At 51.3% G+C, this 26212-nt stretch overlaps 1 protein-coding gene across 8 annotated transcripts in view; it reads right to left on the bottom strand.

The window, feature by feature from the left end:
- The window catches only part of FAT3 (FAT atypical cadherin 3), a 267114-nt gene that overhangs the window by 60831 nt on the left and 180071 nt on the right, over nucleotides 1-26212 (bottom strand). For all 8 annotated transcript variants that reach the window (XM_055133235.1, XM_055133233.1, XM_055133234.1 and 5 more), the window contains exon 4: nucleotides 16227-16288. In XM_055133235.1, coding sequence (XP_054989210.1) covers nucleotides 16227-16288 — 62 coding nt within the window. The remainder of the gene's footprint in view (nucleotides 1-16226; nucleotides 16289-26212) is intronic.

The following is a 26212-nucleotide window of genomic DNA, read 5'->3' on the forward strand; positions in this document are numbered from 1 at the left end:
TGTGTGTGTGTGTGTGTGTGTGTGTGTGTGTGTGTGTGTGTGTGTGTGTGTGTGTGTGTGTGTGTATGTGGTGGCTGGGAGAGCAAGAGCTTCCTGCCGTTTCCAGGAGGAAAGCCTCAAGGCAAGCCTAAGTGTAGCTTTGGAACTCGACCTGAACACACAGCAGGGCCGCGGTGTGAAGTGGCAGAGCCTGGGCATGATGGGCACTGGACATGGGCTTGGTCTTCCTGTGTGGTGTGCCCACAGTCTGCCCAGAGTTCCCGAACACAGAGTCCTCTTACTCCTTAATTCTCAGCCCAGTGCTCAGGAGTCCGGAAGGTGCCCCACAGCATGGCAGGGCCTGGGCTTGCCCTTTTGCGTCCTCTCCCAGACCTGCTGCGAACTAGTTTGTACAGCCTTGGGGGCACAGGCAGAGGCCCTGCAGTTGCACCTGCTAGTCAGTAAATGTGAGACTAAAGATAGTTCCTTCTGGTTTCCTAAGACTATACACGGAGGGAAGAGATTCCCCACATGCTTTGTTTTACAACTTCTAGGGAGTCATTCTGATTTTGTTACAGTGTGTTACTTTAATTTGGAGTCAGTAAAAGGATCTTAGATTGCTAATAAATCAGGCAGATATCCTCTGGGTTGGAAACAAACATTGTTCATTATCCCATTAACAGAGCTTCTGACAAACAACAACTCACATGGACAACTGTCCATCAGTCATGTGGATGATCCCTCAACACCTCCCCAGGACAACCCTCCGTCACCCACACGGGTGATCTCCCAATCAACACCTCACATGGACGGCCAATAACACCTCACATGAATGACCAACCAACACCTCACAAGAACGACCAACCAATACCTCATATAAATGACCAACAACTCACATGAATGAACTTCCATCAGTCACGTGGAGGACCCCCCACCAATACCTCAATGGATGACTCTCTATCAGTCATATGGAGGAATCCCCCAACACCTCACAAGGATGACCCTCCGTCACTTATAGGATGCCCCCAAAACCTCACAAAGATGACCTTCCATACCCCCATTACTGCACATGATTATTTCTCTAGGTCTCAAATAGCCAGTCTCAGATTATTTGAGACCTTCCCTTTTAGCAATGTTCTAGTATGTATTAAAGTATCTTCAATGCAGAGCACACATATGGCCATTAGTACCTAGAATGGTATCTACCATCATTGGTTCTCAGGGAAACACTGATGCATGGCAAATCACTGCCTTGCCCTTTCAGTGTGACAGAAGGCTGCCCACAAGGGATGGAGCAAGGGGCTCCTTTTTGCAGCACTGGGGGATGTGAATGTGACAGCTGAGAGTCCAGAAGCAGATGGAAGGGACCACTACAGAGCCCTACTGTAGGGGATGTTTTCTTCACAAACTTGCTTTCATACTAGGCCATGTGCCTTTACGCATTTAACAAAAGACCTAGAATTTTGGAGGTCCACGTTGAACTCCCAGTGTGTGAACCTGATGCTTCCATGCTTAGGCTTGGTGGTCCTTGGGGGCTGCCAGACTATACCCAGGGGTACTTGGGGGCCACACAGTGCTAGGGATCAAGCTCAATACTTGGCGCATACCAGGCACATGCTCCACTGGTTGAGTCCTACCCTGGACCCTTGGCAATGGCGTTCATCACTTTTCCTTTGAAACTGCAAATGTTTCATGGAAATAGCACTAATGGCTCTCCTGACTTTCTGTCCTAGTCCCTCCCTCCCTCCTCCTGGCACTTATACCTCACAAAGGCCCATGTCTGTCAGTCCAGCATACACAGGGAGTTCAGCTTCAGTGTGTCTCTGGCTGTAGTTTTGTGAGCACAAGGCTATAGAGGGTAGTTTTCCTGACAGTGACCTCAGGGATCCTCTGATGCAGAAGATGCTAAGCTAGTGAGAAATACTTCCCCTGGAGACCCCCTCCCCCTGGATGCCTATTTAGCCAGAGATGCACTTCTGCCTGACCTACAGGAAAGTGGTTAAGACCAGCCCCCGGGACAGAAAGGTGTGAATGTGACTCCCCATGTGTCACACGAACATTTCAAGGGCAGTGGCATGAGGATGTCTATCTCCACCTTCGGCACAGGCGGGAGAGTGTGAAGGGCATAGAGAAGGTCTCTGTGTCAGGGGACCTGTGAAAAGGCCCTCACCCCAGAACTCCTAGGCCTGGTGTTTGATCAGCTGCCACCGCCCGAACCCTTGACTGATGCCTTTACGCAGCTGTGTCCAGTCGCCATCGTCCTCTCGACAGGGTTCAGAGCTGTATTGCCAGAATCTCAGTGGTGCCAAATCGACCTTTTGCTGCCTACATCTGCAGCATTTCTGACAGATCCCTGGGCTAGCCCACCCTTTCTGGAACAGACAAGCAGTCTTCTTTCTTCTTGCCTACTGGTAAACATCTTTTCAAGTTCCAATAATAAATGCACTGCTGCCCCCCCACCCTGGCTATTTATAATTTAACTCACTTAGGAGATCAAGAACACCACCCTTAATTATTAAAGCAAAAACCAAAACTGGAGCTGCAGAAAAAGCACAGGGATGAAGCACTGGTCTTGCCTGCAGCTGTAACTGGTTTAGTGACCAGCGTCACATATGGTCCCCCACGCACTACCAGGGTCACTCCTGAGCACAGAGCCACAAACAGGCCCTGGACACTGCTGGGTGTGATCCCTCCCCTCCACAAAGACCAAAGCCACCAGCCAACCAGCCAACCCCCAGCCCCCAACTTCTGTTCTGCTGGAGATCTGACGGGGCCCCAGAGAAGGGAGCAGCTTGCTGCGACCCCAGTGCCTTCCCTCTGCTTCAGGGAAGCCCTAAGTCACTTTGACCAGCCAAGCTGCCAGCCTGACCCAAGGCATGAGTGGTCAAGCTTCTGGCATAGAAGCAGCCTGGGCCTGGCTTAGGGCACCTGGGAGCCGAGTGCAAGGCCCATCCGTGCCCAGACAGCACAGATGAGGCTGCATATCTTCCCCCATGGGGGTGTCCTGTGTATCTGAAGGGTCAGGAGAAGGCCTGGCCTCCACCCTCAATGTCCTATCACCCCATGACCACTATGATGACAACAATTCTCCACACTTGACTCAGGACTGTCCCTGGGCAGACCAAAGCCTCTGGCGTTCACAGACAGATTGCTAAATTTGAGGACATCTGCTTCCTGGCATGCACCTCCTGACTTGATTGTTCTGAGATGGCTGCTTATATTTATACATTTGTGTGATTTACACATTCAATGTACGGAGAACTGTCCACAGCTTCACTGTGCATATTGTTCAGAGTCTGACCACTGGTCTGTGTTGTGTTAAATATGCTCTAAATATTCAGGATTAATGACATGGGCCTCATCTCCCAGTACCGGTCATGGAGAAGTCCAGCTGATCTCGGGCCAGACTCTGGTGGTTGTACTGAAGCCCGTGACCAGGAGCAGCAGTTCTGGAACAAGAAGAACAGGGAAGCTCTTTCCGAGGCCAGCACATGTGAAGCTGAGTGTGGGGTGGGCGCTTCTGCGGGGACAAGGCACCACCTCTGGCCAGCAGAGAGTCGGTGTGGCAGAGGGACAGGAATGAGAAGGAAAGGACAGAGAGGAGAAAGAGTGGGAATGATGGGGAGCCTCCCCCCACCTCACCACCAGCAGGGAGGGCTGGTGAGAAGTGCAGATGCTGGGAGGCCAGTGTTCACCTTCAAGAGCCACCTCATGCCTAACAGAACGGGCCATGCAGAAAAAGGCGGGGAAGAAGCTGCTCCACGGTGGTGTCTGCTCTACAGACTTTCAGACTTTCCAGTCACAAACCAGAAAAGGACCATGTACCAGTTGGCAGGCCTCCACAGGGGCACCTGCAGTACAGAGATCTTCCTTGGAGTCGGATTCCGGGTCTGCTCTGCCTTTAGCCCAATTTCAAGAGTTCTGGGGCGATGCTGCTCCTGGCTGTCACGGCACTCCAACTTCAGACAGTCACTGCTAGAATTCAGTATGCATGCTTTTTTTTTTTTTTAAAGTAGTTGATTATCCACTTTGTTCTCTGAGGGCACCAGGTGTCCGAGAAAGACAAACGGTTAAAACAAAATCGATATGCTGAAATACACAATATATAGAAGGATCAGTTGCTAAAGCTAATTTACCAAAAATCAATGTGCTAAATTTACCAAAGCATTTTCTCCCTGTAACTATTTACAAATGGAATGGATCATATTCCGCCTTGTGGCTGAAGGGCTCTGGGAGGTTCTCAGGCAGCTTCAATCTGTGGCTCTCATCCCACAGGCCCGGGGACCGGCAGCTGAAACCTCGAGGTGACTGTGGTCCATTCTGGTTGATTCTGTGGTTCATTTGGTTGGTTCATTCTGTGGTTCGTAGGAGCGGTGTGGTGGGAACATCTGCCTCCTCTGGAAGTGGAAGAGTATCAGATGGAGCTTGAAGAGGCGGCAGGCACTGGCCGGCCTCAGTCCTTCCTGTCCAGGTTGACTGTGTCTTCTGCCACTCCCAGCTTCTAGTCCAGCCTCAGGCCACCAGCAGAAAGGACGGTTTAGAGAGTCCCAGTTTCTGGAGTTGCAACAGACGCCCTCGGCATCATGTTAGGCTCTGACCATTTTGTGCTTGAGACCAGGGACCCTTGCCAGCCTTTCCTGATGCTTCCGGCTTCTCCTTGTGTAGTCACCACAGACCATGGCTGGGCTTGCTTTTGGCACCAGAGTACCTGCCACGTTTTGAATGTCATTAAAACATTGAAACATTGCCAGTTTTATGTACTTGGAATCATTCTTTGCGAAAGTGCCCAAGGATTTGTATGTCAGCTTAAAATGTATACTTCCAGCCACAGGTAAGCAAAATCACTTCATTTCTTATCAGCATGGCTGTTCGCAATGCTTTCTCAGCACATCATATTTCTGATAAGTATTATATGGAAAGTAGGTGTCATCCTGAAATTGTGGTTGTTGACTATAATATATACTTTTCTGAATTTTAAAGATATGATTAGAAAATCTCACAACCCGTGATTCAAAATTTTTGAGAAGGCCAACACCCTTAAATTGCTGCCCGTGGAAAAGGACAGAGAGACTCTGGCAGAGGCCCTAGGGCTTGCCAAAGCTGTTCGACCAACTCCGTCCAATAAGAGGCCTTAGAGTAGGTACTGGAGAAAATCTGTGAGGTGACAACATTTGAGATAGCAGGATCTTATGGCAACTGTACATAATTTTTTAAAATTAAAAAATGACCAGTTAAGGGTGGAGATATATATATATATATATATATATATATATATATGTATATATATATATATATATATATATATATATATAAGTTTTTGTCTCTGTTCTGCTGGAACCACAACAGGAGTGCTGAATATTTGTGTAAAAGCATTAGCCTGGGGTTGCGGCAAAGGAGAAAGAAAAGGTCTTCACATTTGTAAATCGATATGCTCCCTGAAACTCTGCCAGCATCTGATGGGAACACCTTCATGCGCCTGCGGGTGCAGAACACAGACAGACCAGGGCGAGACAGAGGCGAGACAGGGGCCAGACTACTCTCTCTGTGGGACACGCGGGGAAGGGCAGCAAGGGACTCTCGGGGCCCGAGGGCATGGTGGAACAGCAGCAGCTCCCTCCCAGATCTGAGGGAAGTCTAAGGCCTCGGGTAGTGTGGAGGGGGCTCAAGAGGGCTGAGGGGCCGCTAGCAGGGAGCAGTGCCCTGGTAAGAAGTGCCAGATCCCTAAAGCCAGCTATCAGCACTGTCCCCAACCTGGCCATGGAAATGAGAATCCCTGGCTCAGCACTCTGGTTCCAAGCAGGCCTCACTAGGGCACCCCCAGAGTGTGCCTTTTACAGACCCTCCCGACAAAAGGCTCAGATAATCACTGCACTTCAGTCAATAAAGAATTTCCAACAAAAGCACGAACTTTACTTTTACAGACCTAGTGTGACTGCACACCAAATGGAAATTCAGCAGAGTCAACTCCTGTGCACGAAGAGAGTGGAAATTTGGTATGACCTGCCTGACTGAGACCCTCCGATTGCCCTGCAGTTCCAGTGAGAGGACAATGGTAAGGACTTTCCTAGGTGATCTCAACATTTCCTTTGAGAATGAAAATAATAACCAAAGTTTCTCAAACAGTTGAGTTTCCCTTCATAGATGATTTAGACAATGGAACTGTTGACTATCTTTTAGATTACCGTACTGTATTAGGTAATGTGGATATACTGGCATCAAACTACTCATAGATAGTTTTTATTAAACCAAAAGAAAATGCAGTCCCACAGGAAAAACATACAGTCAAAAGTCCAGTGACAGCAGAACTGGGTGATGGAACAAATCCTATTGTCCTAATAAACCTGCTTCAACTCCGACCATGAAAATGGTCTGAGGCCAGCCAGAGCTATATAATTAAAAATAACTCTACCAGAAGCTTCTCCATTTCTCTCTCTTTTGAGTACTGGGAGATCCCGATGTGGATGGGGTGGAGGGCAGAGACTGGGCAAAACAATACACCGAGCCCCCTTGTATTCATATGGGGAGCAAAGTTTCTCTGCTTTTTTCATGAATTCTTGGACAACCCATTGACTTTGCTCCCAAAATGTCCTGCCTGTGAATGGGGGTGTGTGTGATTCCCTCATGGGTCTTTATACTTGCAAACCTCAGAATGAGCGTTAAATTAAAATTCCCTGCACCTATGGGCAGAGCACTGTTCGGCTCAGAGGATGTGAGAGTGCTAAATGAATTCTGAGCAATAATATTATCACCACTGCATATTGATTGGGTTCAACAGGGTGCTAAGTGCTGTGGAGACAGATAATGCGAGCAGCCTCACAGAAGAGCAATAGCAATTGTCTTGAGACCCTCCCATTCATCTGCTCCAGGAGCAGACAGGGTAGCTAGACTGGTTAGAAAGTCTCTTTTCAAAAGTATCCTCAAGGTTCTCTATGCTTTTGTCTGCTCTGAAAGTGGTTGGTTTTCTACAGTTACATTAGGAATGTGTCTGTGTCTTCCAATTTCAAATTACCATAAGAACACTACAGACATTAAACTGCAGAACTTTACCTCTGCAACAGGGAATGACATAGAGTTTTCTGGGAAATAAATCTGCTGTGAAATATTTTATTACATGTATATTATGTATGTGTATATGTATTATATGTATATGTGTGTGTACATACCAGTATATTTTTTGTTCAACTGAGGAAATAAGTATTTTTAAAGTTAGTAAGATTGTTTTCAACTCTCTTCAATTTTCTGGAAAAAAACATACACATTTGCATGTCAAAAGGATTTAAACAGCCTGAAAGTAAAGAATACAGACTTTGAAAGTGAGAGCACAAAGAGCTAAGGTGCGGGCGGAATGTCCTGTGGAAGTGGAGAAGCATGAGCGTGAAGAAGAGAGACACGAGGGACTCCCACAGTGCTGCAGTGGCCAAGCCAGCAGTGTGGTGAGGCAGAAAGTGCGAGCGCTTCCGAGAAAATGGGTTATAAGCTGTCGTTGTCGAGTTTAGTGTTCTGACAACTTTGAAAGTAACTGCTAAGTGATTTCTCAAGCTGGCAGCTGAATGGCAGAGCATCCAGATGCCCCGGGAATGTGCCCGCCGTGGAGACGACAGAGCGGCAGGCTCCTCCAGCTCTGACCTGCACCCAAGCCCCTGGGAAGTGCCGTGTGAAGGGCAGGCGGGTGTGATGTCAGCCTCTGACGCTGTGTCTGGCCTTTGGGAAGGCACCTCTCCAGGAACACACAGTTTCCAAAGCACCAGAGTCCATGGTCAAGTGAGCTGCCCTGGAGGGCACGGGGAGTGAAAACATAGAGACTAATAACTCAGAAACATGGCCTCACCCCAGAGTTGAGCTTCCCAGAGCTGGTTGGACAGCGGTACCTGTCAGATGCCGAAAATCACCTTTTATGTCCCTGGGCACAGACACACACAGTGGGCCCCAAGCAGAACTGTCATCAAAGTTGGATTCCTTTCTGCTCCCCTTCACCACAATGAAGAGAAGTGGGCAAGAACACTTCTCCACTCTCTTCTGGTCCAGACATGCCTGGACCCTCCCAGGTGTATGCTGTGAGTGTGGAAGAGAGATACAGCCATGAGAGACCTTGTTCTATAGCCTCAAGCGAGACTTACACTTGAGAATGACCGTTGGTGTCCCTGTGTGAGTGGCTTAGGTGAGGAGACTGGCCTTCCTGCCTTGCACCCCAGCAGCTGGAGAGGGTTTGGGGAGGAAGAGGAGAACGTGTTCTTGGCAGGCAGCTCCAGAGCACCCAAGTTAATTCTGTGCAGTTCCAGATGGGACCGATGTGGTGTGGGGGAGGAGGGCTACTCGGAGTCCGCTCACATCGTGTGGGTCTGCTGAGATTTGCTGAAGAACTCGCACTGCCTTGAAGAATCGTGGCTCATCAGTCTTGGGTTGGATCTTGGGTTGGACTTTCTCCAGGAGAGAGAGCAGACAGCTGTGCCAGACCCAGGGTTGCATGCTTGCCCACATATGGCCAATGCTGGCCCACATCTCTGAGCTGGGATTTAAATAGTCCACTGCTTAGTCCCTGGCTTGTAAGGAATGTTGGTGCTGAGAAGCTATGACTGTGGGATTTGCGGGCACTTTGGTGATGGGTGATTCTGCCTTGACTGACAAGATGGCTCAGGGGCAAACTGGAGGTCAAGACTGGATCTCTAATGTAACTGATATAGTGCATGACTAAATGTGACTAAAGAGATCATGAAAGTCTCCTCTGTGCCCCCCAGATATCTGCGCACACCTTTTCTTCCATGACACACGCTTTCTCTGAGTAACGGGGCACTCTAGGGAGAGGCCTGCAGGTCTCTGAGTAACTGAGCACTCTAGAGGGAGGCCTGCAGACCCAAGGAGCATGTGCTCATCTGTGAGAGGCTGCCTTGCTCTGGGGTAGCTCCAGCTGGCACTCTGCCCTGGGCAAGTCTGTCCTTCAGCTCGAGCAGGAGGGAGGGTGGGGGAGTGAGAGTCTGCCCGGGCCAAATCACATGGTGGCAAGTGTCCTGGCCTCTGGTGGAGGAATGGTGTCCCAAGTCACTCTGCTATGGTGCAATGATTCTCACATGCCTAAATATGGCAGTGAGTGTGAGCTTAAGGTAGAAAAACACCCACAGCAAATGGGTAAGCATGGGATTACTGTATAGTGTGCTCTCAATCTCCCAAATACAACTCACGGCAGCAGTATATGTTAATACATGAGCGTATGCAAAACAAGGAAGTCTATATTTGAAAATATGAAGGTGCTCATCACTGAACAGCAGTGGGAATTAGGAGGTTCACCCATTATTCCTTTTGCTTCTGTCTCTTCTATTTAAAACAGGAACTTGTATCACACATAGCTTCTAGTATGTCATGTTTCCAATTAGCCTATACTTAGAACTAATCATGTTTTAAGGATCCTATCTTTAGACACCAAAATTTGAAGAGTGCTGAAATAGATTTATTTTCCCCTCTTGACTGTGGCGCATGGCCTGAGTCCTTCTTCCTTCCACACTGACATTCTTCCAAGGGGCAGCAGACCATTGACCTCAGGGAAGGAGGCAGAGTGCCTAGTGCATGTGCACAGCTTCCTTCTCCAACCCTGCTGTGCTCGGCGAGACCTGTGCGGCTTTCTCCTGCAGTGGAACCAGAATTTCCCGGCTGCGGCTGACAGAATGACTCTCCTACTGTAAAAGCACGGCATGGAATCCCCTCGTGTTCTCTGGCTGAGAGCAATCAAGTGCAGCTGGAAGGCCCACACCAGAGAAGTCTGCCTGTGCGGTTCTGGCTCCCTACTGCCAGGCCACGTAGTGCCAAGGATCACAGAAGATGTGCAAGTTCCTGTGCCAGGCAGACATGCCTCGGGCTGTCTTGTGCATGGGGGCAAAGCAGTGTGGAGACTACCCAGCTGGTCCTCTGTGGCAGAGAAGCTGTTTCCAGGCCACCTGGGAGAAGTTCCATCATGCTGTTCTCCATGAGACGCCACGCACTGCTTTACAGTCTTGTCTGAAGTGGGCAGGAAGTTCTCAGTGCAGACACACGGGCCTGCTCTCCTGGCCATGGTTGAGCTGGCTCTGGGGCTGTGGCATCTCGGGAAGCTTTGTGGGAGGATCGTGAGTGATGCTTACACAAAGTTTGAAAATACTGAGCTTTTCTATATTGTTTAAAAAGTTGCATGTAAAATGTAGATTTAAATCTCAATTACTAAAGGCAACGTGTACATTAGCAGTTCACTTAGCCCCATACCCAATTCCAAGATTTATCGACATCATTAACTGTGGAGTGGCATGCCAGGAATTCTAACAGGGCAGCTCATGAAAAACCCACGACTTCCCTTCTGAACTACGGATTTATGATCTCTGGAGGATGATGGACTTCAGGTGGGCCAATGTGATTTAAGAACTGCTCTGAGGCAGGCAGATAACTTCTGTACTGGCTGAGTTATCTCATCCCTTCCTGGGGTCCCGAGACCCTCTTCTCAGGCATCTACCTTTGACAGGTGCAGTCAGCACTGATTGTGGGCCTCCTGTGTGTTACTCTAGATGCTGGGGGTATAAGCACATTCCCTAATTCCCACCCTCCATCCTGCTGCTGACCATCACCAAAGGCAGGACCAGGAATCTTGGGGAGCTCATCCCGCAGCTTTCTGGGGAGGTCTGGAGGAGAGTTAGTGTGTCAAGGACCAAGGGCACCACACCCAGGCTTGCGTGATGGGACCCTGGCTCACGGCACTGTGGGAACACTCAGGAAGGCAGCAAGCAGCTTGTCTTGGCAACCTGGGTTTTGACAGAAGAGCGAGACATGAACTGAGTCCCAGAGAGAGCTCATTTTTGTTATATCTCAATCTCTTGCTTAAGGGACTCCAATCTTAGAGATGGCATGGGGGTAGGGTCGTCTTGGGCACTTTGGTGGTGAGGTGAAGTAACATTTATCACGGCACTGACATTTACTAATGCCACAAATGCCCAGAGCGAGTTTTATTATTTTTTTATTTTTTTAAATTTTATTGAATCACTGTGAGATAGTTACAAGCTTTCATGTTTGGTTACAATCTCACAATGATCAAACACCTATCCCTCCACCAGTGCATATTCCCCACCACCAATATCCTGGGTATACCCCCCCTTTCTCACCCTCTCCCTCCCTCTATGGCAGACAATATTCCCCATATTATCTCTCGACTTTTGGGCATTATAGCTTGCAACACAGACATTGAGAGGTCATCATGTTTGGTCCATTATCTACTTTTGGCATGTATATCCCATCCCAACTGGTTCCTCCAGCCATCATTTTCTTAGTGATCCCTTCTCTATTCCATCTGCCTTCTCCCCTCCACTCATGAAGCAGTCTTCCAGCTATGGGGCAATCCCCCTGGCCCTTGTATCTACTGTCCTTGGGTGTCAGCCTCATGTGATGCTACCCTACACTCCACAAATGAGTGTAGTCCCTCTGTGTCTGTCCCTCTCTTTCTGACTCATTTCACTTTGCATGATACTCTCCATGTTTATCCATTTATAAGCAAATTTCATGACTTCATCTCTCCTAAAAGCTGCATAGTATTCCATTGTGTAGATGTACCAAAGTTTCTTAACCAGTCATCTGTTTTAGAGCACTCAGGTTGTTTCCATATTTTGGCTATTGTGAACAGTCAGAGCGAATTTTAAACACACTTCTTGCTCCCATGACATGGGTCCGCAGGGCTGTGACTGGAGTCCCCAGAGCACCACAGCTGCATCTCGGAGCAGGACTCCTTGGTCTCCACCTCAGGCCCAGACTCAGGGAATCAGAGAAACCCCCAGGGAAGACCCAGGACTTCTGTCACAGCATGGCCAGGGGCCCACTGACCCTGCCAGCAGCCTCTCAAAGGAGAAGGAGCTGTTCCATTAAACGGATGCTGGCAGATGGAAGACAATAAATTACTGAAACATGCACGCTTCTGAAGAGGAAGGAAGGGACTCATGTTGATGACTGCCCATCCGGAGGAACCCTCTAGGGCAAGGCACGGTGGTGCCACTTTCAAACATGACAGCCTGTGTGACCGACCCATGATGGCCGGACTTGAAGCCCTGCACAGCTGAGCTTCTTACCTGTGAGCTCATTCCCACACAGACCGACAGGCCCACAGAAGCTGCCCGTAAACACACACACCCCACAAAGGCGAGCACACTCCACACCTCTCTGCACGGTGCACACGAGGGCCATCTTCTGCCCTCCACAGGATTGCTGCTCTGTTCCCAATATGAGGTCACTGCCCTATCCCCAACATGGGGTTACTGCCCTGTACACTGCACAGAGGGGAGCAGCCTCTTTTTATATGTTGAAAGGATCCCTCTACCAGCTCCTCACCATCACAGCCACCTCCCCCCCACAAGCGTGCACACACATACACACATATACATACAAACACACATGCGTGCATGCACTCACACACACACACACACACACACACACACACACACAGTGCCAGCTTCTCATTCGCCTGCCTACCAGTCCGCTGTTTAGAACAAACTATCTCCAGTAAGAGAACTTTGGCACCTGCCCAGTGCCAGTCCACAATGAGCATTTGGTAAACAAGGAAGAAAAGCCAAGCAGACAGGTGTGGTCAGGACACGGGTAAGAAGCTTGGATGTGAGACGGGGCTCTGCGCTGTTCAGGGAACAGATGCCCCCACTGTGTCCTCGAAGCCTGCACGACAAAGCACTGTCACTGAGGGCCACTGGTCCTGCCACATTTTCCAAGACTGCAGAAAGAGGAACAAATGCAAGAAACTCCTATTTCTCTTGGGATTAAATGATGACAGTCTGGATGCTTTGTGGGTAGAAACAGGCCTGTGACTCTTTATTGTCCTTTTAGCAGAGAAGAACATGCCTGGAGACAAGCCCATGAAAGTCATCAATGCGCGCTTGAAGCCAGAGGAGGCAAAATGGGCCCACAGCAGGCAGTGGACTGGAGGCGGGGGAAGCACAGTCCTGGGCCGTTGGCTTCCCAGGGCAGTGAGTGTGCTCTGGTGAGCGCAGGGCCGCTCAGTGGACCAAGCAGACACAGCAACACACACTGTTGGCTGCCAGTCCCAGGAGGAGCATCATGCTGGGGACACTCCCAACCACAACCCTCTGCACTGCTCCCGAGGGCTCTTTCCCAGCCTGCAAACGGGATCTCTGTGACTTCCCAGTCCTGAAAGCCTGGGCACCAAAAGTGACTCAAAACTGCCATGTTAACAGGTGCTAGGAAGCCTGAAGCACAGTTCAGAGGACAAATGCAGGCCCAGGGGAACTGCTAGGTCAGAGCAGGGGAGCAGGGGTACAGAGGGGTGGGGTGGAGAGAACATGGATACAAGGAGCAGGGGTAAAAAGAAGTAGGGGTGCAGATGAGAGTGGGAGCAGAGGAGGGTGCAGGGGCACAGAATAGTAGGGGTGCAGGGGAGCAGGGGGTAGGGGTACAGAGGGGCAGGGATGCAGGGGAGCAGGGGTGCAGGGAGCAGGGAGGCAGGGGTGCAGGGGTTAAGGATGCCATGGAGCAGGGGAGCAGAGGGGAGGGGTATAGTGGAGCACGTGAGCAGTAGAAGTAAAGCAGGGGAGCAGGGTGCAAGGGTGCAGAGGGCTCGCAGACTCGTGAGGATGGCTTGTTTCCCAGGGGCTGCACTGGATCCTCTGGGTGGGAGGGGTGCAGGATGGGGCACGGTGCTGACACAGCCATCACCAGCCACGGGCACTTCCTGTCCAACTATGTTACTCTCCATGGTGTTTGTGGGTGGCAGCAGCCCCTCCTGTGCTCTTTGCTAGTCCCTAGTGAGGAAGAGTGACCCCTACCCAGCAAGGGCAGGGGACGAGGACATTGCAGGCCGGGGCTGGCTCCCCACCCAGGAGAGTTCACAGGCTTCTGCCCATGTGGTCTGAACAAGGGCAAAAGCATCAGGGGCTGGGCTGGGCCCAGGCTTCACAGCCGCCTTCCCGAGGAAGGATGTGAGAACTGAGTACTGGCCTATGGACACGCTCCTGTCCATGCCACACTCAGCTGTGACACCTCCAAGCCCCTGCCCAGGGCTATGGACAGGGAGTAGGACTCTCCTTCCTTTCACGGACACAGCAGGGTCAGGAAGGCCTGGGGTTTCATGGAATAGCCCTTTGGCACCCAGAGTTCACGGTCAGAATTCACCAGACACACACGCTGTTCATGCAAGTCTCCCACAGGGCTCTGTGCTCTTGGTCCTGACAACCCCCTGGAGACTCAGTGGCGGCAGATGCTGCAGAGACCCCAAGGCACAGCAGCCACCCCCAGTGAGCTCAGAACCTTCTTCATGTGGGGCAGAGGCCAGGAGAAAAGTGCCTGCGGCCACAGCCAGTCAGCACAGTCCTTGGGGCCTCCTGGGAGCCAGTTAGGAGGAAGTGTGTCTGTAGGGCTGGTTCCTACGGCCTGGGAGGGAAGCATGGGAAGGCCAGTAGGAGCTGCAGAGGGACCCTGGGAGAGCTCGGTGCCCAGCACCCGCACGTGTCCGCTTCCACACTGTCCCCTGCACTCCAACTCTGCAAGGCTGATCAAAAGCGAAGTCCCGTCCATGGTCTACTCAGAAAGAAGAGAATGCCACTCAAGTGATCACAGAAACTCTGATGGAAAAACACCCAGAATGGCCAAGAATTGTGTAATTTGGAGATTATGCCAGAAAGCATGTTAGGGGTAAGGCAGACGACGACACACACGTCACTGAGCACTGGCCTGGTGCAGACGGGGTTGCTGCTTCCCCTCTGCGCCATCTGTGTGGCAGGTGACGAAGAGCAGGAGCACCCGCCAGCGTGGGCGCACCGACTCTGTGCAGCAGGAGGCAGGTTCCGGGAGAACACCAGCACGGAAAACATCCGCTCTGTCCAGCACCCATCCTGGAGGGGCAGTCAGAGCCAGGATAAACTGCTGGCCACATGCACTCGACCCTGAGGGTGAGGAAGGAGCCCGGAAGAAGTGATCCTGGCAAACATGGCCAATTCCGGCCAGGGATGCTGTGGCCATTAGTGGGGCTTTGAAAAAGGATTACCGTGATTATTTTTTGGCAGCCTGGAGCCTTTCATCTTTATGAGATGATAGCAATGTTTTAAAAGGATGATCATAGCATTGTGTGAGGATAATAGGAATAATCCTTTATCCTGTATAATGCGCTAGGACTTTAAAAATACCTTCCTATAAAATGTAAGGCTTAATCCTAACAGCAATCCTTTAAGGTATACAAAGAAACTATTAGTTGTCACATTTTGGAGTGAGGAAAACAGACTCAAGGCTTCAAGCTGGTCCTGGCCCAGCCACTTCAGGGCCTTGGGCACCAACGTCTCGTCTAACTTCCATAGAGCAATCATGACTGCTACCTGGATTTGCAGGGGGATATCAGGAGAGGTTTGAGGGTGAGTGTGCATGTGAGAATGAGAATGTGCAGTGTTGGTGAGAGAGTGTGTGTGGTGAGTGTATAACTGTGTTTCATATGAGTGAGAGTGCAAGAGTGAGTATGAGGGTGTGTGAGCGCAGGAGTGAGTGCGTGCATAAGTGAGTGTGAGAGTGAAGTATCTGTGTAAGGATTTGAGCGTGTGTGAGCACACGACAGAATGAGTAGTGAAGTGTCTGTGAGTATGAGGGTGTGTGAGAGCACACATGAGCAAGCGTCTGTGAGGGCTCTCATGTGGGGGGAAGGTCATAGCACCAGCGGATGCTCTGGGGTGCAGGCGCACTGTCATGCTTCCCCACGCCTTAAGCCACATTGTACTACAGTTGTGGACCATTGTTGCAGCTGGCCAGCTAACTCCAGTCTTCTCTCTGAGGACCTTGATGTGCACACAAAGATTGTGCTGCACAGCCACGTCCAACCTGTTTCTCCCCTCCGAAGACTGCTGAGTTTCCACCGCTGCTTCTGTCTCAGTGAGTTATGGGAGCACATTTCATGGTTGCAGAAGCATACGGAACCAACATTTTCATTACGGCTTCATTTCGGGCATGCATCAACTCAGCCCTCTCTTCTTCTGCTGCCTAGGGGAAAGCCACGGGGAACCAGCAGGCCCCTTGGCCTAGGCACTGTCCTCTCATGGCCCTTCCACTCCTTCCTGAGCCGCACTGTGGTGCAGCCAGGCCCCCAAGCAAGGTAGAGCCGTGGACACATCTGCTTGCTCCACTCAGAGGACACACGGCATCTTGAATCCCACCTGATGACCAGGAGCCATCTCGCCATGAGGCAAGTTCAGGCTGAAGGTCAGAGTTCACTGAAAGCCAGCTCCCACCCCTCCCGCACTTACCTCCAGAAAATGCTCTGCCTGCTGCTCTCGATCCAGTTTCCTCGAAGTGGTTGTGATCAGACCTGTGTGGACAGGAGAGCAGTGGACTTTTAAGTGTCTGGGGCAAGAACCGGCTGGAAAAGGGCAGCAAAGGCAAGGGGACCTGCCATGGCAGGGCGTCAAGAGCCACACTGAGTTATTTCAGCAAGAAAAATTGTACAAAGGAGACAAGGTACATGTCTCCTTACTGCTTGCCACAGACTCTGCTCACATGGGGTGTGGAACTCGCCCCAGAACCATTGTTTTTCCAGTAGTGAGGAATTCCAATGATTCATTTGCACATGACTAAAATGCTGCAGTAGGTGCCTCATTAAAAATTTTAGAGTTCTTGAACAATTTCTACGTTATGGATGTTGATTAGATTCAGGTGATGAAGCAGCACTTTCCTCCATACACATAAAATTTTTTTGGTTATACTTTGGCAAAGAAAGTTACTTCCATAATCTACTTATACACATAATTATTTCGAACTTAGTAACTCTTGTCACTTTGTTTCATGTGCTTAGATCTTTACACAAAATAAGTTCCACATGGGGAATCTCTTTCCTCATTTCCCCATGTTTCCTGGGAACGGTGTTTCCCAGGACTGACCCATCCCCTTACGAGGCAGCCTCCTGACTACACCCACTAATCTTTTTTGCAGCCTTGGTCATAAGCACCATTGCTGTCACATGGCAATCAGGTCAGACTGACGTCCCATTTACGAATTCTCCAAGAACTCGTGACACAAAGTCCTCGCTGGGGCTGACAGGGAGGGTGCAGTGAGAAAGGGCGCAAGTCTGTGTGGCAGGAAGCTGTGTGCACGGACCCCACGGTAGAGAGTGCCAAGGTCCACAGCTCCCACAACCCTAAGAGAAGCCCCTGGGGCCAGTGGCCCAGCAGAAGCCAGTCCCTGGACAGTAAACCTCATCTGCCATGGCCGCAGCCACCTTCTCCCCTGCTGGGCTACATGACTGGAGCTGCTCCTTCCAGGCCTCACAGGGAGCCCCAGCCCTGGCGCCTCTGGTCCTCTGCACATGGCTAGGTTCCAACTTTCCGCTGTGCAGGGCACGTGCTCTGGCCCCCGGGGTGTCTCCACAGCCCTAGGTCTACTCCAGATCCACACCATTAACCTGATAATAAGAATAAGCTGGTTCAGACTTTCCTGAGGCTGAGCACTGGAGGAGGCAGGCATCTGAAAATGGAGTGAAGGAACCGTTAATGAGCTTGCTTGGGAATCAGGCGGGGAGGGGGTAAGGTTCCTCCCTGGGACTCTGACGCAAACATGAGGGGGCAGGACCTCAGTGTCAGTCACAGCAGGGGACGGTTGGCACTGGAAAGCAAACCTTGTCGGAAAGCCAGGACTGGGTCTTCTTCCTTCTGTGGGAATGTCCCTGGGGAATTGGCCCAGAGAAGGGCTCCAAGGCCACTCCTCTGGCAGCTGCTGCCCTTGGTGCTGTAGAGGGCATGGGTAGCCCCCACACTGCGGAGCACCGAGCACAGGAGGTTGATGCTGGCTTGAGGGAACCAAACCTGAGATGAATCAGAGGCGAGCTTTGGGATGTGGTTTGCTCTAATTACAGATGAGAGCCTTTGGCTTAGGAGGGGACCGTGGTCCTCAGGAAATGGCAAGAATCATGACGCCACCGGCAGACAGAGGGACCCTCAGTGATGGCCAGAGCAAGGGGCTGGAACCGGCCACCGCCTCTCTGCCTGGTTGCCCATGAGCAGCCTGGAGCTCCTCTGCCTGTCCGTCTGCCCCTGTCGACCCCCTCCTTGAGAGGTGGGCTATGCAGGAAGGTCAGCCACGGCAGCGTTGACTGACCAGCCTTGTGCCCACTCTGTCTTTCTATCCCATGCCTGAGTGCAGCCCCTCCCTTGGGCAGCTGGAGCCTGTCTGCACAGCGGCCACTCAAGGGCTGGGCTCAGGAAACTCTGCAGGTGCTGGGGTATCAGGCCAGTATATCAGAGCTCATCTCAGCACTGAGGGCTCCAGGCTGCTGAAGAGCCCCCTTTCCTAGCGGGGCACATGCTCCACAGGGAGGAACCTTGTTCACATGTGTTTCTGAGACTCAACAGGGGCTGGACAAACTCAGGAGTCACGCCTGCAGCTGAGTAACAACAGAGAGGAGGCAACACGGAACCAAAGTGGGAGTCGCAGCTGTGTGTTCTGAGGGCACTGAGGTCACCAGGAGACCCAGTGCACTCTGAGATGAGGAGGAACCCCCACCTCAAGGTGCTCAGCCTGGGGCCTGCCTTTGGCAGTGGCTACTTCAAGCATGGGAACTGCACAGATTTGAAGAATTATCTTCTAGTTCTATTAAAAGCGCTAAGATGCTATTTCTAAAGGAAATAGCATCCTTCCAAAGGAAAACCTATCGTTCTGGATTGGTCAGCTCCTACCTGAATGAAAACATACAAACCCAGCTCCAAGCATGGAGGACCAGTGGAGCCCTTTGTTCTGGCCAGACACAACTCACGGGCAAAGGGACCGTTTCTGAGATACAGCGGACGGGAAAGTCTTGCACACATGCAACGTGGGCTGAAAGCTCCAACACCATGCTCATGACCACGGAAACAACGGATGCAAGCACCACTTGTTTGGGAGGGGTTTGCATGCTATCCAAGACACTTGCTATATTTTTCAGTATCACATATTTCCCAGTTAGTTTTCACAATTCAATCCTTCCTTCTGTCCTAAACTTATGTTCACACTAAAACCTCATTATTTCTCATTCCACCTTTCTTGATTTCACTGTTTCTGCGACTGGTAGTTTACCTCTGTGCACCTGAATAAGTTTATAGGGTGGAAAGGGCTCAGGAACAGGAATATTTAATGTACTGTAGAGAAACCGTTTGCAAAGCACTTAAATAAAAAAACCCATTTTGATATTCTAATAGCAAAGAGCTGACATAACTCTGCACCAGGATCCATCCATGCAGGCTTCGTGCTTGATAGCACTGACCTTAGGTGATTATTTCAGAGCAGCAGACATTGTTTCCTGTTTAGAATCTGCTTTTCAACAGCTGTAAAAATCCTCCTCGGTGAGAATATGAAAAATGGAATGTCATGGTCTTGCTCTCTGCTGGGAAAAAGTATCATCCCTTAGAGGAAATTTGTTCTTAATCATGCATCAACACAGTAGGTTGGTTTAAATCTTTGAAACTGTTTCTGCTCAGTTTCTTCTAACACTGTAATGGCTTGCTGGAGAAGTTGGCCACTTCCTCAGGAGAGGCATCATATGATATTTTTTTCCCCTTTTCGAATATAAGTGGAACTGATTGAAACATTAGAATCCTTTGTGATTCCTTGGAAAGATTCTGCAATAGTTCAGAGAGGAGCTGCACTGGCCCTTTTATTTTTTTTTGGTAGATAACTCTATTTCATATTTGGTTTCCTTTCATAGCTCATGTCTCTTACAGACTTTTCCTGCTCATTTTGAGGAGGTATTTTTCAACCACCAGATTTCTCTGCATTGAACATCATCCAGGGAATATCTTCCAAGAGCTGAGAGTGATCTCTGCTCTTTCATACTTGGCACAGTCCCTGTCCTGGATGGGGTCAGTGCACATGGGTGCTTGGGTCAAGTGGACTCCTGTTGATGCTGGGCTCAGGTCTGGAGGTGTGGGCAGTGTGCCAACCTCACCCCTGGCAGGTGCAGTCCAGGTAAATGGGGAGGGTCACTTGGCATTATATTGTAACCTATAAGAGCTCCCATGCTTTTGGGAAAATTCAAAACGGAATTATGTGCTGTGATAATTATTATTTGGGGTTTTAACATAAAATGTTACAAGTTCACAGAGCCCCTTTCTTGTAGCGTGTGTCAGACTGGGTAGCCAGTGTGGTTAATTGAGGTTAATAGCGGGGTAAGGGGGAGTGGGCAGATTGCCAATACTAATGAGTTTTTTCCCTTGACTTTTCCTAATATGTATTTTATTTCTCTTTGGGCTTTACTTTTTGTTTAGCTAAAGGATTTCATTTATTCCAGAATCCCTGTGTGAGCAGGGATCACTCATTTGTCAGAGAGGGTTCAGCCCATGTGTTATGCCTTCACATTAAATTGGGAAGGGGAGGTTTCCTGGACCCACAGGCCAGTGCTCCTGCCAGTGGACATCAAATGGAAGGCCAGGCCAAGGTCATGGAGGGGCAGGAATCTGACTGGAGGTTGATGAATTGATTCTGGCAAAAGGTGACCAATAATCCAGGGAAGTTATCTTTGCCCACCAGCCCGTAGCCAGGTGCCATGTGCAGGTGTGGGGAGGCTAAAGCCACTGGTCTCCTGTGTTGGTCATGCTGCCGGAAGGGGTGGGGATGGAGAGGGACTGCAGCTGCAGAGGTATGTGCTATGGAGTGCCTGTCACTCCTGGCTGAGGAGGAGGCTGCTGGGACTTTAGCTGCTGATCCAGAAAACAAAATCCAACCGGCAATTTGGAGAGTTGCTGGGAGAGAAGGGAAGCAGATATGGATTCTGGAGGATTGGTGCTGTGGGAGGGACGTGGAGGGTGGGCTGGACGCTCCTGCCCTGACCCTCAGGATCTCATGCAGCCTGGTCCTCCCTTGTGTGGGCATCACCTTCCTTCCCTCATGATGGGAAGAAGCATGTGAGGGCAGTGAGCTTCTGCTTGCCAACTGCCAGCTGAGGCAGTGCAGGCAGGGCAGCTGGTGCCATGCATAGGGTCTGTCTCTATAGACCTCTGTCTTGATGCCCAGCTGGCTGGTCTGGTCTTTCCATGATTGGAGGGACGCATTCCCACAGGTCCAGACCACCACAGAGCTCATGAGAGGGGGAGTCTGCAGTCCTACGCGTGGCATCAAGAGAGGTGCGGGGCATCAGTGCTCCTATGAGTGCCTGGGGCACCCTGGCCCTGCTGGACTGGATCAGGACCATTTCCTGGTGACTTGGAGATACGCAGACATCACTGCAGGTGATGGGACAGCGGGTGCTGCCCCATAGCTCCCTCTCTGCAGGCAATGACTTGACCCTCTTGCTGGTTCCCCTGGAAGAAACCTCTCAGGAGTGGTTCTGTGCCAAGGCCTCTGTGCAGACAGGGCTAGGGCAGCAGCACACCCTCCCCCCATTCACTCTTCTGTGATGTGGGGCTGGAAGCAACCCCTCCCACCTGCTCACCCACAGGGAAGCTGCTCCAATGCGCGCTGGAGAGAAACAAGCCTGTGTGCACGTGACACTGAAACCCTGGAGGATGAGCACACCTGCAAGGGAGAAGCTGGGGCAGCAGTGGTCCACACAGCAAACTGGGGATGTGGAGCACCACTTGTGTTTGAGACCCAGGTGGCATCCACAGGCCATGGGCTTGTGGATCAGGGCAGCTATACAAACACTCCTCGATTCAGCTCTCATGCTTTTGCCCAGAGAAAGCCACTTTCAGAGCCTCCTGGATGCTCTGATTTTCCCCTAAATGCTAAGTTACCTGAATTTCAGGTTGCAGTGTGGGCCTCTACTCTAGGTACCCAGAGAGGGAGAGATCATCGACTGGCCTCTATATATATCCATGAGCCACTACCCCACCAGCCACAACAAGATGTGTTTTTCTCCGCTCACTGGATTCTTAGCAGACAAACTGGTGGTGCAGACTTCTCACGAACCATGTACCATGACACTTGGGCTTTCTGCCTGAGAACTAGACTCTTGCCCCTTGGCTATGGGGAATGAGTCCCTTGGATGCCTTTTCAAACAGTGAAGACTCAGCGTAAACACACATCCCATGGTAAGAAAGCACTGTCTGAAGGAGCTGGCATTCAAAGGAGGAATGAGGATCTAATTATCAGACCAGAGGATGATTTTGAAGTCCTCAAGAGGACCACTGTTGGAAGGAATGAACTGGAAGTGACTTAGCAGAGTAAAACCCGCTTTAACCAAACTGAGTCTGCGGAGGTTAGGTCACTACAGAGAGCAGACTCTTGGCCATCACCACTGGCCATCTCACAGGTGGGTAAACTGAGGCTCATGGCTGGTGGTATCCTGGCTGTGCAGGTAATGGAGCTCAGTTGCTGTCATGTGCTGGTTGCTCTCTGGCAACCCTGCCCAACATCCGACTCCCCTCCCCTCACTGAAAATGCTCTTAAGAACACATTCCAAATGCTCTTTCTTCACGGTCATCCTCAACCAGGCTTAGTAGGAAGACGCAGCAGGTGAATCTGCCACAGACTCGTTCCCATGACCGGTTAGCATCTGCCCGATACAACCATCAGATAATGTCTGGCCTCGAATTCCCTGGGGCCGATGCCCTCACCTGACACCTTTATGATTTCATAACTCAGTCCTGTCTGAGTCTCTTTGGAGAGGCGAGCTGCTAACAGGCAAGGTCATCCGGCTGACCTCAAAACAGGCAGAGATTGTGGGCTAGAATGGAAAACGGAGCCAGGGCCACTGGCGTGGGCTCTGGGAACCCTGTGGGAAACAGAAGGTGTGGCCGAGCCTGGCAGTAGCCACACCTGCACAGGTGCCAGGGAGACAGTCACAGGGACCGGTCACTGGCAGTCCCTCCATATTTTTTGGGTCCTGGTGATCTGACCACCCTGTTTACACTTCAGTGCAGGTCAGGGCCCCTTCTGGAACGCTCTTTGAGAATGACACTAATTGCTCTGCTAGTCCTTCCTATCTGGAGTATTCTCTCTCCCCCCTTCATTAATTAGAAAGAGAAAGCTCACGATCGGTAGAACCAGAAGAGCATACCTACGGGTGGCACTTGTTAAATTAAAAAACTCATTTTCACTGAAGTCTCTCTGGCACTTGGCAGCTGCACCATGTGACAGGTACCTGCCCCCACCGTTGGTCTCGATAAGAGCACGGTGGAGACGAGGGGAGGCCGAGTAGGGTCTGAGTGCCGAGGTTCCACAGCAATCGAAATCCACCCGAGGCATGGCACGCACACTCCTTTAGCCTGCTCTGCCTCCAGGGACTAGAAGGACCAGGGGAAAGTGACCTAATGAGCAATTGGCACTTGTCACGGCTGAGTGATGAGGACTTCCAGGACAGGGCCTGAGAGCAGAGACATGACAGAGCAAGCCTTCTAGCTCCACGAGTTCTCGGACTTCCACAGAGTCCCAACCAGCCACCAGACAGACTCATGGGCAGAGAAAGTGGGAGGTGCCGGGGATGGGGGAAGAACAACAGAGGAAGAGGATTCCCCAGAGCACCCACTGCAAGTGGCTAGGCAATCCACACACCACTGAGTGGTTAAGTGCTTTATAAAGAATGGGTTTGTCTTAAAGACAGAGTCTCTCTAGGCTTTATAGTTCTGGAACGGAAGTTTAGATCCACTTCACCAGTATTTCATGTTCCCCTTCGTTATTTAGGTACACGTATTATTATTCCTGGAGGAGACTTGAATTACATCTTGCATATAAGTGTGTGTGTGTGTGTGTGTGTGTGTGTGTGTGTGTGTGTGGTGGCACAGCATACTTGCCAAGTGCTAGTGTGTTCTGACAGACAGAACAAGCCGGCTGGCGGGGCCGTGCCTGCCTGGGAGACTGCATCACCCCTCACAGGCCTCACACTGACAGAGCCCGTCTCTGTCCCAGAGACCATGTTCAGAGCCAGTTCTTCCTTGTTCCCCCCAACTCCCCCCCAGGACCCTGAGTCAGTGGGGCCATGCCCCAGGGGGAGAACAGGCCCACAGGGAAGCGAGGAGTAGCAAAGCGTCAGGACGAGAGGGGGTTGAAAGGAGAGATGGAGGTGAGGGAGTACAGGGAGGTCAGGGTCTAGAATCTCCCCTTGAGCTGAGCCACCTCTGCCTGTGGTGGGTCTGGAGAGGACACACTGAGGGCAGCTGGAGTGAGAAGGGTTAGCCGTGAGGACAGTCCCCCCAGTAGGGGAGGCTGCTGATATTTTTAACTCACCATTTCCCACAGCAGGAGGGAGTTTACGCTGGCAGAACCCCAGGGGGCAGGTGGGAACCCAGCAGGGCTGCCCAGCGGCCTCCAGCTGAGGCAGGGCTTTATCTGCAGCAGTTTCCCTGCCCCCCACAGCTGCACCAGGCCTTAGGGCCCCAGAGACCAGCCTTCACCCCAGCAGGCCTCCTGCCCCCATGACATGTACACTCCAGCCACGAACCCACTGGCCACTATCAGGCGGCTCTCGGGACGGGCAGCCATCCCCTTCCTGCCTATGGATGAGGCTGGATCCATTTCAGGGGTCATCAAAAACACCACCTTTGTGTGAAATGCTCCTTAGGGTGCCCCTCCTCACACTCCTACCCCCAACCCTTCCCTCCTCCTCCTTGCCCCACACTCTCTAGCATCACTGGGACATCACTGGGGCAGGACCACCCTGTGGCATGGCTCAAGGACGGGCGCGGGGTGGCCCCCGCCCAGAACAGCTCCCACCCTCCGCTCTGCTCCTGGGGCCTGTCCTGCCATCACACCTCGCCAGCAGCTCCAGGGCCCATCCCTAGGCCTGACAACTTCAGTCTCCTGTGCTCCACACCCTCTCCTGGCATGAACCCTTCTGTCAGCTTGAGCCCTGAGAGTCCAGATGCCAGGAAACAGACCAAGAAGAGCAACTATCTGGCCACCCAAGGGCGAGGCTGTGTGCTGGTGTCGGTCGTCTCTGTTAGGAGCTGTTCCTGCTGCTGGAGCAGCTCCCCAGGGGCGGGGTAGAGCAGCCTCTGGCTGTTTCATCACACAGGAGTCGGGGGCAGACACAGGGAGGAAGCTGGAGCCTGCCCCAACAGCTGCCTCTGTCTTGTGCTGTCTGCCACTGTCACCCAAGAGGCCCATTACTGCCCTGTCCTCTTGGAACTACTCAGACCAGCACTGGGCTATGCTCCTTCCTCTGACCCCAGGCAGGCATGCCCATGTGGTCGAAGAGATCACAGCGGGAAGGGAAGCGGTTAGCAGTCCACCTGCTGGCCAGAGCCCTTTTCTGCCAGACAATGCCTGCATTCACAGGGGCATCCTGCAAGCCTCGTCCAGCTGCCTGAGGGTCCTCTGACTCAAACAACACAAAGATTCTTTGTCTTTCCATTCTCTTCTCACAATTTCTGCCTGGACTCTATAAATAGCCAGTGCTTATTTTAGTCAATCATTGGATGTTGGTTTATTGATCATTAGTATGACTCTTCTTCTTTCTCTCCAGCTCTTTCTGAAACATTCACTTCTTTGGAATTATGTGGGGTTCCTGAGAGTTCACAGGAAGGGGAGAAGAGCCACGAGCCAATGGGCCCTCGGGGTACTGCTTCCCTGGGCGTCTCTTCCTTTCCCAGAAGCCCTGGGCACCCTGGTGGGCAAAGCCGGGCCGGGGCTCCCAACTGAGGCTGCTGCTCATGGCCCCAATGCCCATCCAAGAAGGTGTGCTCTTGACAGAGAGGCAGAGAGAGATAGAGAGGTAGAGAGAGACAGAGGAAGAGAGAGACAGAGAGAGCCAGAGAGAGATAGAGAAAGAGAGAGAGAAGAAAAGTGCCTGCAGTAGAGGCAGGCTGTGTGTTGGGGGTGACAGGAGGAAAACTAGTCACTGGTGATGGGAAATGGACACGGGTGGAGGATAGAGTATTGGATCATTGTATGACTGAAACCTGATCATGAACAGCTCTGTAACTACATATCTCACAGTGACTCAATTAAAAAAAATGTACCTTGCCAATAAATAAATAAATTAAAAAAAAAAAAAGAAAGTGTGCTCTTGGCTCCTAGTCCGAACCCCCTTCCCGCTGCTGTTGCTGAGACACTGTGCCGACATGGGATACAGGTTGCTTGTCACATGTGTTTTGGGAGCAGCCCACTTCTCCCAGCAGCTCCCCACCTGTTTGTTCTCTGCTGGTGGGAGGACGGGGGCCCCCAGCCCCACAGTGTCCCCTCAGAGGCAGGACTTCTCTTGAAGGAGAATGGGCCCAATGGGCCAGGCCACCAGGCTTTCCTGAGCCGACTCTCCAGGAAGGACAAGCAGCAGAATTCGTGTAGCCAATCTGGGCCCACACAGCTGTCCCGTGCCCAGGGGTCTCAGTGCTAT

This window comes from Sorex araneus, chromosome 3 (genome assembly GCF_027595985.1).
Source record: "Sorex araneus isolate mSorAra2 chromosome 3, mSorAra2.pri, whole genome shotgun sequence".
Lineage (NCBI taxonomy): Eukaryota > Metazoa > Chordata > Mammalia > Eulipotyphla > Soricidae > Sorex > Sorex araneus.